Source organism: Loxodonta africana, chromosome 7 (genome assembly GCF_030014295.1).
Source record: "Loxodonta africana isolate mLoxAfr1 chromosome 7, mLoxAfr1.hap2, whole genome shotgun sequence".
Taxonomy (NCBI): Eukaryota; Metazoa; Chordata; class Mammalia; order Proboscidea; family Elephantidae; genus Loxodonta; species Loxodonta africana.
This window is the reverse complement of record NC_087348.1, coordinates 128,160,653-128,174,958: the sequence shown is the minus strand read 5'-3', so window position 1 is coordinate 128,174,958 and position 14,306 is coordinate 128,160,653. Positions and strand designations below refer to the sequence as shown.

General features: G+C 38.3%; 1 protein-coding gene across 2 annotated transcripts in view; it reads right to left on the bottom strand.

Annotated features, from left to right (window-relative positions):
• Window positions 1-13,898, bottom strand: part of ELMOD1 (ELMO domain containing 1) — a 35,062-nt gene extending 21,164 nt beyond the window's left edge. For both annotated transcript variants that reach the window (XM_003415613.3, XM_023554751.2), the window contains exons 1-4: window positions 12,748-13,898; window positions 12,585-12,613; window positions 11,406-11,503; window positions 6,589-6,718 (exon numbers count right to left, since the gene is read on the bottom strand). In XM_003415613.3, the coding sequence (XP_003415661.2) occupies window positions 6,589-6,718; window positions 11,406-11,503; window positions 12,585-12,613; window positions 12,748-13,024 (534 nt within the window). In that variant the 5' untranslated portion in view covers window positions 13,025-13,898. The remainder of the gene's footprint in view (window positions 1-6,588; window positions 6,719-11,405; window positions 11,504-12,584; window positions 12,614-12,747) is intronic.
• Between the last annotated feature and the right edge of the window lie 408 nt (window positions 13,899-14,306).

Sequence of the window (14,306 nt, the reverse complement as noted above, 5' to 3'; positions counted from 1 at the left end):
TTCTTCTATATTCCATGAATTTTAAAGCTTAAACAGAACAGTAGTACACATTGTAAAACAATATGCAGTGACGGGAAAAACTAACTTAAAAAAATTATAATTCATCCCAGTTATTCTAGGCACTAATCCAAAATTACTTATTATTCAGATGATAAATTTTATCTTAGTGGCACAAATGGTAAATTCAGTTTATCTACAGCGTGAGAGAAAAACTTCAGAGGAAAGAAGGGAAACCCATCATGCTGGAAGTAAAGTATCAAACATGGATATTGGCAGTCTACTTATACTGTATCGCTAGTGCTGTGCCTTCATCAGAACAGAAAATGCTTCCGAGTCCATCAGAAGAACACTCAGTAACAAGCGACCACTTCATCATCACCAGGGAAAGGCCTTTTTAAAAAATCCTTTAGGAACTGATTTGATTACCACCATGGTGGGGAAAAACATGGAAACAAATTACCACCAATATATTCATTTGAACAATGACTTGAAGTAATCTCAAGTTATTTTTAAAACAGGCCCTACCTATTTCAAAAATAACTGGTTTCTAGTGAGTGAGTAAGGAGCCCTGGTGGTACAATGGTTAAGCACTCAAATTTTTCAATATAAACGTCAGTTTGGATAACTCATATATACAGTGCTATATGAACACATAAAAAAAATTTTTATATAGTGATATTAAATTGCATCCCAGCCCATATCAAATGATCATAAAATTCAGATTTTTTTTTTATACCTTAGAAATCTAAGAAACACTGACACTGCTCTCCTATGCTTATAAAGCAAAGCACTTACACAATATGGAAATATATTATCTGGGCTTCTAAACTAGGGGTTGCAAACTTTGTCTATGAAGGGCCAGGTAGTAAATATTTTAGGCTTTGAGGGCTATATGGTCTCTGCTGCAAACTACTTTAGTCTGCCATTGTAGTAGGAAAGCAGCTATTGACAATGTATAAATGAATGAGCAGGGCTGTGTTCCAATAAAATTTTATTTACAAAAACAACTGGCAGCCCAGAATTGGCCTGTAGGCCTCAGTTTGCTCTGAAAAATTTTGTGAAGTAGATAGCAAGGATGTTATTATCCATTTGAAAGGCAAGTAAGTCTAAGCTCAGGCAATTAAACAAAAACCACAGATGAAGCTCTGAGAATACAAATATGAAGAAGAAGCAGTTTCTTCCTTAAGGGGTAGTATAGTGCAGTGGTTAAGGGCCCTTTCTAGCTTTGCCAGCTTTTACAGTCACTGACCCACCCAGCCTGTTTTCTCAACTGAAAAATGAGAATGCCAGGTATCTCCCTCACCTGTAAGGTTACTGTGACGATTAAATGAGATAATGCTGTAAAACACTTACTGTAATGACCGGCACATACTAAATATGCAACAAATGTTTTCGTTATTATTATACTTGAAATTTGAATAAACTGAAAAGGAAATGTCACGGATTGAATTGTGTCCCCCAGAAATGTGTGTCAACTTGGCTAGGTAGGCCATGCTTCCCAGTATTGTGTGATTGTCCACCATTTCGTCTTCTGATGTGATTTTCCTATGTGTTATAAGCACTAGCTCCATGATGTTAATGAGATGGGATTAATGACAGTTATGTTAATGAGGCAGGACTCGATCTACAAGATTAGATTGTATCTTAAACTTATCTCTTTTTTTTTAAATAATTTTTATTGTGCTTTAAGTGAAAGTTTACAAATCAAGTCAGTCTCTCACATATAAACTTATATACACCTTACTATATACTCCCACTTACTCTCCCCCTAGTGAGTCAGCCCGCTCCCTCCTTCCAGTCTCTCCTGTCTTGACTGTTTTGCCAGTTTCTAACCCCCTCTAGACAGGAGATGGCCACATAGTCTCAAGCATCCACCTGATACAAGTAGCTCACTCCTCATTAGTGTCTCTCTCCAACCCATTGTCCACTCCAATCCATGTCTGATGAGTTGTCTTTGGGAATGGTTCCTGTCCTGGGCCAACAGAAGGTTTGGGGACCATGACCACCAGGATTCTTCCAGTCTTAGTCAGACCATTAAGTCTGGTCATTTTATGAGAATTTGGGGTCTGCATCCCACTGTTCTCCTGCTCCCTCAGGGGTTCTCTGTTGTGCTCCCTGTCAGGGCAGTCATCGGTTGTAGCCAGGCACCATCAAGTTCCTCTGGTCTCAGCATGATGTAAGTCTCTAGTTCATGTGGCCCTTTCTGTCTCTTGGGCTTATAATTACCTTGTGACCTTGGTGTTCTTCATTCTCCTTTGATCCAGGTGGGTCAAGACTCATTGATGCATCTTACATGGCTGCTTGTTAGCATTTAAGACCCCAGATGCCACACTTCAAAGTGGGATGCAGAATGTTTTCTTAATAGAATTTATTTTGCCAATTGACTTAGATGTCCCCTGAAGCCATAGTCCCCAAACCCCCGCCCTTGCTCCACTAACCTTCAAAGCATTCAGTTTATTCAGGAGACTTCTTTGCTTTTGGTCCAGTCCAGTTGAGCTGACCTTCCCTGTATTGAGTGTTGTCCTTCCCTTCGCCTAAAGCAGTTCTTATCTGCTATCCAATCTGTTAATAACCCTCTCCCACCCTCCCTCCCTCTCCCTTCTCATAACCACAAAAGAATGTGTTCTTCTCAGTTTAAACTATTTCTCAAGATCTTATAATAGTGGTCTTATACAATATTTGTCCTTTTGCATCTGACTAATTTCACTCAGCATAATGCCTTCCAGGTTCTTCCATGTTATAAAATGTTTCACAGATTCATCATTGTTCTTTATCGATGTGTAATATTCCACTGTGTGAATATGACATAATTTATTTATCCATTTATCCATTGATGGGCACCTTGGTTGCTTCCATCTTTTTCCTATTGTAAACAGTGCTGCAATAAACATGGGTGTGCATATATCCATTCGTGTAAAGGCACTTATTCCTCCAGGATATATTCCGAGGAGTGGGATTTCTGGGTTGTATGGTAGTTCTATTTCTAACTTTTTAAGGAAACGCCAGATCGATTTCCAAAGTGGTTATATCATTTTACATTCCCACCAGCAGTGTAGAAGTGTTCCAATCTCTCCACAGCCTCTCCAACATTTATTATTTTGTGTTTTTTGGATTAACGCCAGCCTTGTTGGAGTGAGATGGAATCTCATCGTAGTTTTAATTTGCATTTCTCTAACGGCTAACGATCGAGAGCATTGTCTCACATATCTGTTAGCCGCCTAAATATCTTCTTTAGTGAAGTGCGTGTTCATATCCTTTGCCCGCTTTTTAATTGGGTTGTTTGTCTTTTTGTGGTTGAGTTTTAACAGAATCATATAGATTTTAGAGATCAGGCGCTGCTCGGAGATGTCATAGCTGAAAATTTTTTCCCAATCTGTAGATGGTCTTTTTGCTCTTTTGGTGAAGTCTTTAGATTAGCATAGGTGTTTGATTTTTAGGAGCTCCCAGTTATCTGGTTTCTCTTCGTCATTTTTAGTAATGTTTTGTATTCTGTTTATGCCTTGTATTAGGGCTCCTAACGTTGTCCCTGTTTTTCTTTCATGATCTTTACCATTTTAGTCTTTATCTTTAGGTCTTTGATCCACTTGGAGGTAGTTTTTGTGCATGGTGTGAGGTATGGGTCCCGTTTCATTTTTTTGCAAATGGATATCCAGTTATGCCAGCACCATTTGTTAAAAAGAGTATCTTCTCCCCAATTAACTGACACTGGGCCTTTGTCAAATATCAGCTGCTCATATGTGGATGCATTTATATCTGGGTTCTCAATACTGTTCCATTGGTCTATGTGCCTGTTGTTGTACCAGTAACTAATCTCTTTTGAGATATAAAACAGAGGCCAGCAGAGAGACAGGGGGACCTCATGCCACAAGAAACAAGAGCCAGGAAAAGAGCGCATCCTTTGGACCCAGTGTCCCTACACTGAGAAGCTCCTTGACCAGGAAAGATTGAAGACAAGGACCTTTCCCCAGAACTGACAGACAGAAAGCCATTCCCTGGAGTTGACACCCTGAATTCAGACTTGTAGCCTCCTAGACTGTGAGAGAATAAATTTCTCTTTGTTAAAGCCATCCACTTGTGACATTTCTGTTGTAGCAGCACCAGATAACTAAGACAGAGAATAAAGGTCTCACTTGTGAGTTTGCTTAGGAAGGCTGGAGAAGATGTAAAAATTCACTGAGTAAGGACTTAAATCATGAGCAGGCTGCTGCTGTGTGACTAACAGGTAACAGAGACAACAGCGTGAGGAAATACCTGGATGTATAGAATGGCATGGCCATGGGTGATGGTGAATAATGGGAACCTGTTGGGAATGTGCTGAACATACAGGGAGGCAAGAGAGGTAGCTTAGAGAAATAAACAGAAAAGTGTCCAAAATGCTATGCCAAGATGCATGCGCTTTCAACTATAGGCATAGGGAGCCTGAAGTTTTTAACTCAGGGATTAACATGACTAGATCTGTGTTTTAGAAAAATTCCCCCAGCAGTATTTTAGAAGCTATAATGGAGGAAGAGAATGGCTAGTGGCAGAATTAAAAGGCTATCATAACAGCCCAAGTTGGAAATGATGGCTGGCATAGGGCAATGGGCATGGGAAACATTTGAGAGATATGGGGTGGCGGGAGCTTGATGAATAAGATTTAGTGATTTTTGTAGAAGCAGAAAAAAAAAATCTGTTGCCATTGAGTCGATTCCTACTCATAGCAACCCTACAGGACAGAGTAGAACTGTCCCATGGGGTTTCCAAAGAGCAGCTGGTGGGTTCAAACTCCCAACCTTTTGGTTAGCAGCTGATCTCTAACCACTGCACCACCAGGGCAGAGGATCTCCCCAGTTAGATTATAAGCCACTGGATGGCAGAAACCCTGCCTTTCCTCAAATCACCTAATGCAATAGTGGGCGGTCCTGGCTCTATAACTTACTAGTTGTGTGAATCAGAGCCTGAAGTAAAATGCTTACGGTTTGCTTACCTCTAAAATGCAGATAATAACCATCACCTCGACTACCTCATACAGTTGTGACAATAAAAAATGATAATGATAACACATGCATACTTAAATCATGACTACAGATAAAAATCATAACAGTTTTTGACATATATTTAATTAATTTCATTAAGTCATGCATTCTCTCATATTGTTGAAACCTACTATGTGCCAGCACACATTCAACAGATCAGCTAAGGATGGCACATAGTAGGTGCCCAAAGTATCTCAGCCATTGTACTGAATGGTTCAGGTGCTCCTAGCCAGTCTGTTAATTTTACCGTTTCTTTTCTCTTTCATTCACTTCTTATTTTCCATCTTTAGGTCATTTTGTTGAACTCAACTACCTCTATCAGAAAATGATCAGAAAGAAAAAAAAAAAAAAGGCAACATAAGGAGATGAAACTCAACCAGTAGGTTAGCTAAAATTAAGCAGAGAGAAAGGGAGGAAGAAAAACTGTTGCCAAGAATGAGGCTTCTTTAATTTTTAATGACTTGCATCAGACGCAGCACTAATTAGCTGGGACAAAATGAGTCATCTGCTTAAGTACTTACATATACAAAAACACATGCTCCTTCACACCAAAACACACAGGGTCCATTTTTTAAATTACAACTTCTATTGACATTTTCCAATAAAATAAATTTAAGGCAGTTAAACAAATGTTTTCTTCACATTTTGTTATTCCCATTTTGAATTCTAGTGAGGGACAAGGAAGCACTCCATCCTAAAAAGCATCTATTTTCATAAGTGAAGCTATAAAATATTTCAGATGAGTAGTTCTAAAGGTTGGTCTTAATTTTTTTTAACTCAAAATTCAATGTTTTGTGGTAAAAATTTAACACTGCTTCATATAGAATACACTACAAGATCCTATAAGATTCTTAAAGTTTTGCTCTAACAGCCAGGAGTACTTATAACTCTGTATTATTCTTCCAACAATTCAAATATGCCAGATATAAACCCTCACCTGCTCTCCAAGTTACGTGAATAAATTAATCACCATTGAGATCTTGAGTAATTTTCCAAGAGGGCTATCGCTGAAGCAGAAACCAACTTCATCTTTCTTGATGTGTATTAAAAGTCATAAATGAAAATCCAGGTCACTATTTGACAAACACTATGTCTCCTAACTGGCTTTTAACACAACCCTGGTGGCATAGTGGTTAAGTGCTACAGCTGCTAACCAAGAGGTCGGCAGTTCAAATCCACCAGGCGCTCCTTGGAAACTCTATGGGGCAGTTCTACTCTGTCCTATAGGGTTGCTATGAGTCGGAATCGACTCGATGGCACTGGGTTTGGTTTTTTGGTTTAAACAATCTAAATTTGAGCCAAATGTGGCAGCCCACAGAAATCACCTCTGATGCTTTCTCAGATTACAAAAGAAAATTGGCTTTAAACTTAACTTTTCACATGAATTTTATAGTGAAAAAGTTATCTCCAACATGTGAACCAGCAAGAAAACCAGGCCTTCTTGACTACTTACTGTGTCCTTGTCTTAGTCTTCTTGGTTCTCCAATGTCCAGCACAGAGCTCAGCATAGAGAAAGTGCTCAACAAACGTTAGTGGACCTAATCGGATGGCTAATGTGCGTTCAAGGACTAACCTTCAAAAGCATTTCTTCATGTTGGGGATTCTCAGAATCATAGGGTTCTCTGCGCAATTTTTCGACATCAGCAATAAGGTTTCTGTACCCAACAATTTGCAGAAGACAAGCCTGAAGAGAGATTCCCAGCCTACGATGTTCAAAAATAGAAGAAATAGACATGAGGAAAACAAAACAAACCATCCTCTGGCGTTTGTTCATTTGATGTATCTTAATAGAACTTTTCATATTTATATGATACTCAGTAATTTGCTCAAACAGGATATGTTTAAGAGAAACACAATTCTTACTGAATCTCTACCAGGACAGCTGTAGAAACTAGCTAAGATTTACCTCTAGGCCTTTTCTTAAGCCAAGTTGCAACACTGTGGCTTAAAAACAAGGAAGCTTATTTTGCAGGTGATTGACAGTAATAAGTAGAAAATATAGGTAACAATGGGTTCTTAGGGCTCATGTATATCTCCTACTGCTTGTCCATCAGTTTTTCGTACTGTGTTGGCTTGCATATTGCTATGGCCGTGGGTATTTCAAATACCAGCAGGGTCACCCATGGTGGATAAGATTCAGTGGAGCTTCCAGACTAAGACAGTCTAGATGGAAAGGGCTGGTGATTCTGTTAGCCCAAGACTGGAGCCATTCCCAAAGCCAACTCTTCCAACAGGGAATGGACTGGACTATACGGCAGAAAATGATACTGGTGAGGAGTGAGCTTCTTAGCTCAAGTAGACACATGAGACTATGTGGGCAGCTCCTGTCTGGAAGGGAGATGAAAAGGCACAGGGGGACAGCAGCTGGCTGAATGGACACGGGAACACAGGGTGGAGAGGAGTGTGCTGTCTCATTAGGGAGAGAGCAGCTAAGAGTACATAGCAAGGCGTACATAAGTTTTTGTATGAGAGACTGACTTGATTCGTAAACTTTCACTAAGGCACAATAAAAGTTAAAAAAAAGAACAGAAAAGAAAGGCCTGGTGACTTACTTTTGAAAATTAGCCAATGAAAACCTACGGATCACAACAGACATTGTCTGACCGGCTTACTTTGGACACACCATCAGGACGGATCATATCACTGGAGAAGGACATAGCGTTTGGTGAAGGAGCGGGCCGACAAGGGCAAGGGAGGCCCTTGGTGAGATGCACTGGCGCGACAGCTGTACTGATGGACTCAAACGTTCCAGAGCTCCTGAGGATTATGCAGAGCTGGGCAATGTTTTGTTCTGTTGTACATGAGGTTGCCATGAGTCAGAACTGTCTCAACGGCAGCTATAATCATCATCAGGTATAAGCCAGAATCATCTCAGAAGGGTGTGTGTGTGAAAAAGAAAGAGAAATAACCCTCTGGTGCTCAGGGGCAAGAAAAAGATTTTTTAAAAAAGAAACCTCTGCTTGGGAGCATCCCTAACAGATGAGGAAGAGAACTCATAACTTTGCAAAATTTTCCTTTACACGCCTACTGCTTTTGTTGTTTGAAAACTTATGGTTTAAATTCTCTCCTCTGAACTACACTCAGCAAATTTATTTCTACTTTTCCCCTACAATGCTTATTTTATTTTAAGATAGTGATTCTTTCTTCCTGTCTCATCTTTTCCAGGGTTAAAAAAAAAAATTCACTATTCTGCCAAGTCCCTCATGGGACATGGTTTTCAGATGCTTCAGTATCTTGCTTAGTCTGCTCTGGATGTGCACTGCATGTGATTAATGACCCCCTTAGAACACATCACCAGAACAGAAAACCCTCTGGCGAGCATGTCACACAGAGGATCATTACTTTCTGTGATCTGACCCCCGTCTTCCTCTCCTACAGCCTATAATGTAAAAGACTGTCACATGACATTACAAGCTTATTAAATAGGTGGCTAACTAATTACCAAGATCCCTTTATTCCTGTTCTTTTTTTCAAATTTATTTTTGTTGTTGTTGAGAAGATTAAAAAAAAAAAAATTTTTTTTTTTATATACACAGCAGAAAATACACCAGTGCAACAATTTCTACATGTACAATTCAGTGACATGGATTATATTCTTCAAGCTGTACAACCATTCTCATCCTCCTTTTCTGACTTGTTCCTCCCCAATTAACATAAACTCACTGCCCCCTAAGTTTCCCATCTATTCTTTCCAGTTGCTATTGTCAATTTGATCCCATTTAGATAGTTCTTAAATGAGCACAATGCTCAAGGCAGATATTTTTTATCAACTAAGCTAAACTATATTTGGATATTTTTTGGTTTAAGCAATAGTTTCAGGGGTTTATTCAGCCTCCACAGCTCCAGAAAATCTGGAGTCCACGAGATTTTGAAATTCTGTGCTACCTTTTCCCCATTTTGATCAGAATTTTCTACAGAATCTTCGATCAAAATGTTGAGTAATGGTAGCTAGGCACCATCCAGTTCTTCTGGTTTCATGGCAAAGGAGGCAGTTGTCCATGGAGGCAATCAGCCACACATTCCATTTCCTCCTCCTATTCCTGACTCTCCTCATTCCTTTATTGCTCCAGGTGAATAGGACCAATCCTTGTACCTTGGATGACTGCTTGCAAGCTTTTAAGATCCTTTTTTTTTTTTTCCATATAAACAAAAGTTCCACAAAAGTTATTATCTTATCCTGTTTTTGTTTGATGATATTTTAAAAAGAGTTCATGTTTATTTATTCCTGCTAAGCTTTTTTTAAGCACTTTACAAAATTTCCTATTCCACACTGACCGCAAAATGGTTTAAAAAGTGGGTAATTTCATATAATTCAACCCAAAAGTTACTGTCAAATATATTCCTGATCCTAGTTCACTTACTACTTTTGAATATTTTTGTTACAGTGGGGGGTGATGGTCATTATAATCAAAGTGGCAGTGTCATCATCTTTTTGTTGGGGTACATGAGATACATAGAGGTTGAGTCTAAAGTTAGGGGCACACGAAACACCTGATGCCATTGAGTCGATTTCGACTATAGCGACCCTATAGGACAGGGTAGAACTGCCTGTAGGGCTTCAAAGGTGTGGCTGGTGGATTCGAACTGCCAACCTTTTGGTTAGCAGCTGAGCTCTTAACCACTGTGCCACCAAGGCTCACAGGGAATTAAAATTACATACCTACCCCAAACACAGAGGATAGTATCAGATAACTCAGAAATACTGAAGTTAAATAAAATTGAGCCTTCAATTAAATGGAACTTACAATTACTTGTTACCATAGCACTGAAAAATGAAATCAAACATTTAAAATTTCAGAAAAGCGCACAGTGGCACTGGTCATCCAGAAAATCAATGCCGGACTGAGAAGAGAATTAATTTTGAGGAAAAGAAGACAGTGGGAGAAATAAAAGAGGAGGGAACAAGAAAGGCCAATAATTTTACTATAGTAATTTTTTACTACCACCATCAGGAGCACTTTAAAACAAAGTGAGGTTAATAGTAGTAATATCTCAATAAATTACAAAATATCTCCCCCATCCCTCCCTCTAGCTCTTTGTTTTCTCAGAAAAGTATTTAATTTTTTAAATCAGCCTTTGTCAATGTCAGTCTAGAAAAAAGGCATTAGAATCCAGGTTAAGATGTAAAAACACAATCTACTACCTATAAGGGTTTTTTTTTTTTTTTTTCCTAAAAGAGATAAAAAGAACAGATGCCAAGGAAATGCTTTTGAATGAAAATTCTATAACTTTCATAGAAGAGTCATGGAAAAGATTTGCTATGAAATCTAATCTGATCTCTAAATATGATTATAGGATTAATACATCCCTCATGCCCAGTTACGGTTGTAAATTTTGGGTTCAGACTAATTTAAAATGAATTGCTACCTTATCACTTTCCCAGGGGAATAAATATATATCAGAAGATTTCAAAAAGACATCTACTACATAAGTAAATTAATCCTTAATGGCTCGATATGGAAAAGGCAACTAATGAGCGGAAGTGGCTGCAAAAGCATGCTATGGAGACTAGATAGAAATGGAGTTTTGTGATGATCCCTGGATATCTAGTACCTAGAATCCCTCCAAGAGATAGACCTATGCAAAGTGCAGTCTGAAATTCCCTTCAACTACAGCTCCTGTCTTTGGCAATTAAAAGGTTTTCTTGGTGGTAGCATACGAAGTTCTAATGCATGCACATTTAAAAGACAGCTTGTTACCTACCTAAATCATCTCTAAATATATTTGCATTCGGAATTCGTTCTACCCAATGTTCTTAGCCCAAAATTTTACTGAAAAATTGCTGTACCCCAAGGAAAACATGAAGCTAATTTTAAATGTCATGCACATTGCTGAATGCATTTTAATACTTTCAAGATGAGATGACTAAATTATAAAGTTCTAAAGTCTCATATAAAAACCATCTCTCTCCCTCCCACACATGCTTATCTTCTTGACAAGCAGGTAAGAATGGTCTCCAACAATATCAGCCTGTCATGAGCTGAAGGAATACGCTTGATGGAGCAGAATCAGCTTAGGCACCTTTAAAATTTGAACATTTACTGTTAGTGTGAAACATAGGCATTGCATAGAGTGATTGTTGATGAACGGGCTCTTTTTATCATATTTTCCAATACTGGGGTATGCATCAAATTTCTTACACTAGTTACAGCTCAGAAGCATAAACATAAATTACAACAGAAGTATAAAGTTGCTGCCAGTTACAAACATGAAAAAGCCCTGTATTTTTCCTTATTCTTCATCTGAAAATCAAAACATTGCAGATGACTACTCTGGGCATAGAGAGAGAGAATGAGCAAGTAAGCAAGCTCATGAAGGATATGTAGAAATACTAAACATGTGGCCATAAGACTCGTGCTCTGTATTCCTGACATAATGCAGTATTCTTACTGTGGATTTACGTCAGGGTTGATTTTTTTCAGTTCCATGATGTCTTCTATAGTTTTTTCAATAGCATCAGGGTGAACACTTACTGAAGTCTGCAACAGCTGAAAAACATGTTTCAATCAGTTCCCTTGTCATGAACACCAGTGACTTAATCAGGTCTGCTTGGATCCAAACCAAAGCAAACCCACTGCCATCGAGTCAATTCCAACTCATAGTGACCCTATAGAATGGAGTAGAACTGCCCATAAGGTTTCCAAGGCTGTAAATCTTTACAGAGGCAGACTGCCACATCTTTCTCTCGTAGAGTAGCTTGGTGGGTTTGAATTGCCAACCTTTTGGTTAGCAGCCGAGTGCTTAACCAGTGCACCACAAGGGCTCCTACGGCTTGGATAGAAGCTTCAAATACTTGTTTTAATCTTACATATGAAGATAAAAACTAAAAGCAAAAATTGATTTAGTGTACTTGAATTCTAATAAGTTTGACATTTTCACGAGTTTTTTTTTTTTAATGCAACGTTCCTGATTAAGATAGCTAACATAAAACAGAACTATACACAGCTGTTTGTTTTTACCATTTTCATTTGTTTCAAGTTATTTATATTGAAATATATTTTCTTTGCCTCCCCCAATATGGTTTCCATTGTTAAGGGGCATTATGTCTATGACTGAAGAGTCAGGTACATGGTGGAAATAGCCTTAAGGATGCCTAAACTAAATAATAAAATGAAACCATCAAGAATCATAAAACTCCAAAAACTCCAGATGTTATTTCTACCTCTGGATGCTCAACTATGTGCTATAAAAGCTCTCACAATGGCTTGTTTGATAATAGTGGAAAATCTTGAGTATAAAGTTAAATGACTTGGATATTAAGGAGATGCCATAAAGTTAATAACGTTTCTATTTTCACGGGATATTTATTTCATGATTTGGAGAGAGGTATACAAAAGGATTGACTTAACAATGAAGTAATAAGTGCTTCACATACCTGCCTAGAAATTCACATACAGCAGCTGTTCTCACATCAAAAGAATAGTAATTTGTGATAAACAATTCTTACTTCTCACTTTGTATTCGTTTTCACAGTCATGATATAGTTCTGTTTCATTTTTTTTTAACTTTTTTATGGAGGTAAACTTCCAAGTGAAAAGTTGCTGAAAATATAGAAATCATTTTACTTACCTTACTCTTGGAATCCCTCAGTGATGTTTCTGTTAAATCGATAACAAAAACGTCATTGAAAAATTATCCTTTACAAATGGTTTAAAATCATTATACTGAAATATAACATGATATCCTCAATCCAACCAACCCTGCATTTTGCTTACTTTTCTTTCATGCTTACCGATTTTCATGGTTCTAGAAGCTCCAGGCTTGGTACTGTAACAGATGCGTTGCAGCTCACATCTTCCTGTCAGCTTCCTCATTACAAATTTCAGACAGCGCCATAAAAACTTACAGTAAAAATACAGGCACACCTGGATCAACATTCTGTCAAAAACAAAAGACAGCACCCTTCCAATAGAACGCTGGAAGAGAACAGAAAGCAACCACCACCAGCAAGAAAAAAAGCCCAGGAGAAAATCAGCCATTAGACTTCTGAGTTTGCAAACATGTTTCATTTTCTTAATCCTACATGACCTTATTTGAGGTGGCTACAAAACCCTTCACTGGGAAGCCTGAGGTCTGTGTGGACACACTCACTAGTACTCCAAGCAATCCCAGAGTACCCTATTCTTGTAAACTTAATATTCCAACAAACTGAAGGTGAAGCCCTGGAATTCTTTATTGTCCCACCTTTGCCTAAAAATGTTTTGGAAGTAAATTAGTACCTTGAAAACAGAATCCTTTAATACTGCTTGTGTCTCAGTAGTTGCCTCTCCCTTAAATATGGGGAGAGAATGTGCTATGGCAATTTCCTCTTCTGCCTCTGTGGACAAACTCTCAGCTTGCTCTGGCTTGTTTCTAGTCCCTCCTTACTGTACCTCTCCCTGCCCCCAATCACTATTTTATTTCTTGCTTTGTTCCCATTCTTCCCTCCCTCCCTTTGCTTTCCTCTTAGAGACTGTTGTTCTTGAGGACTTGGTTATGTAGCCACTTGTCTGCTCTGCTAACCAATCCCAACACGCCTTGAACCTGCTGGATGGCCTCCTCATCAGTTTACTAAGCAAGACCTTTGATTCTCAGAGGTGACAACATTCTCCAATTTAAACATTTCAAATACTCTGTCTCATGGCAAGTCTGTTCTTGGCTCCTGCTAAAGAAGATTTTCTTTACTGTATATTCTATCTCACTCCAATACCACAAAAACTATGAACTATATAATCACCAATTGTGTACTTTTATGTTTCTGGTACATGTGGATTTGTGTTTTATGCTGACTTTTAATTCAAATAGTGTGAGTACCTACTACTTCATGGTACTACTCTGAGTCTCAGAAAGACTCAAGCTATAGAGGTAAAAAGGATCTATCATTCAGGAACTTATACTCTAGTTTTTCCAACCCACCTTCTCTTTGTATTATGCATTCCTAGGAGGCAGAATTATCCATGTTATTTCCTATCATGTTCTTTTAAAAGATATTCAGAAAACATTGTTACTCAAATGTTTGCTCATTCCCTCCAGCTCTAAAATAAGATGATCCAGGGTTATTCAGATGAACTGAAGTAGCTAACTAATAGACTCAATGATGTGATCCATCCCTGAAAAGGAACCAACATCTTCCAGTTGGTTGGTTCCAATATCTTCAATGACCTTGCATTAAAAATAAAAATTCTAACAATCTGACTTGTACAAAGGCATGGGGTCTCTTTCTTATAAGGGGAATAGAAGAGAATAGAATGAAATAGTTCAAGAGGCCAAGATACTATAATAAGATAACATAATATTATATTTTCCAGGCAA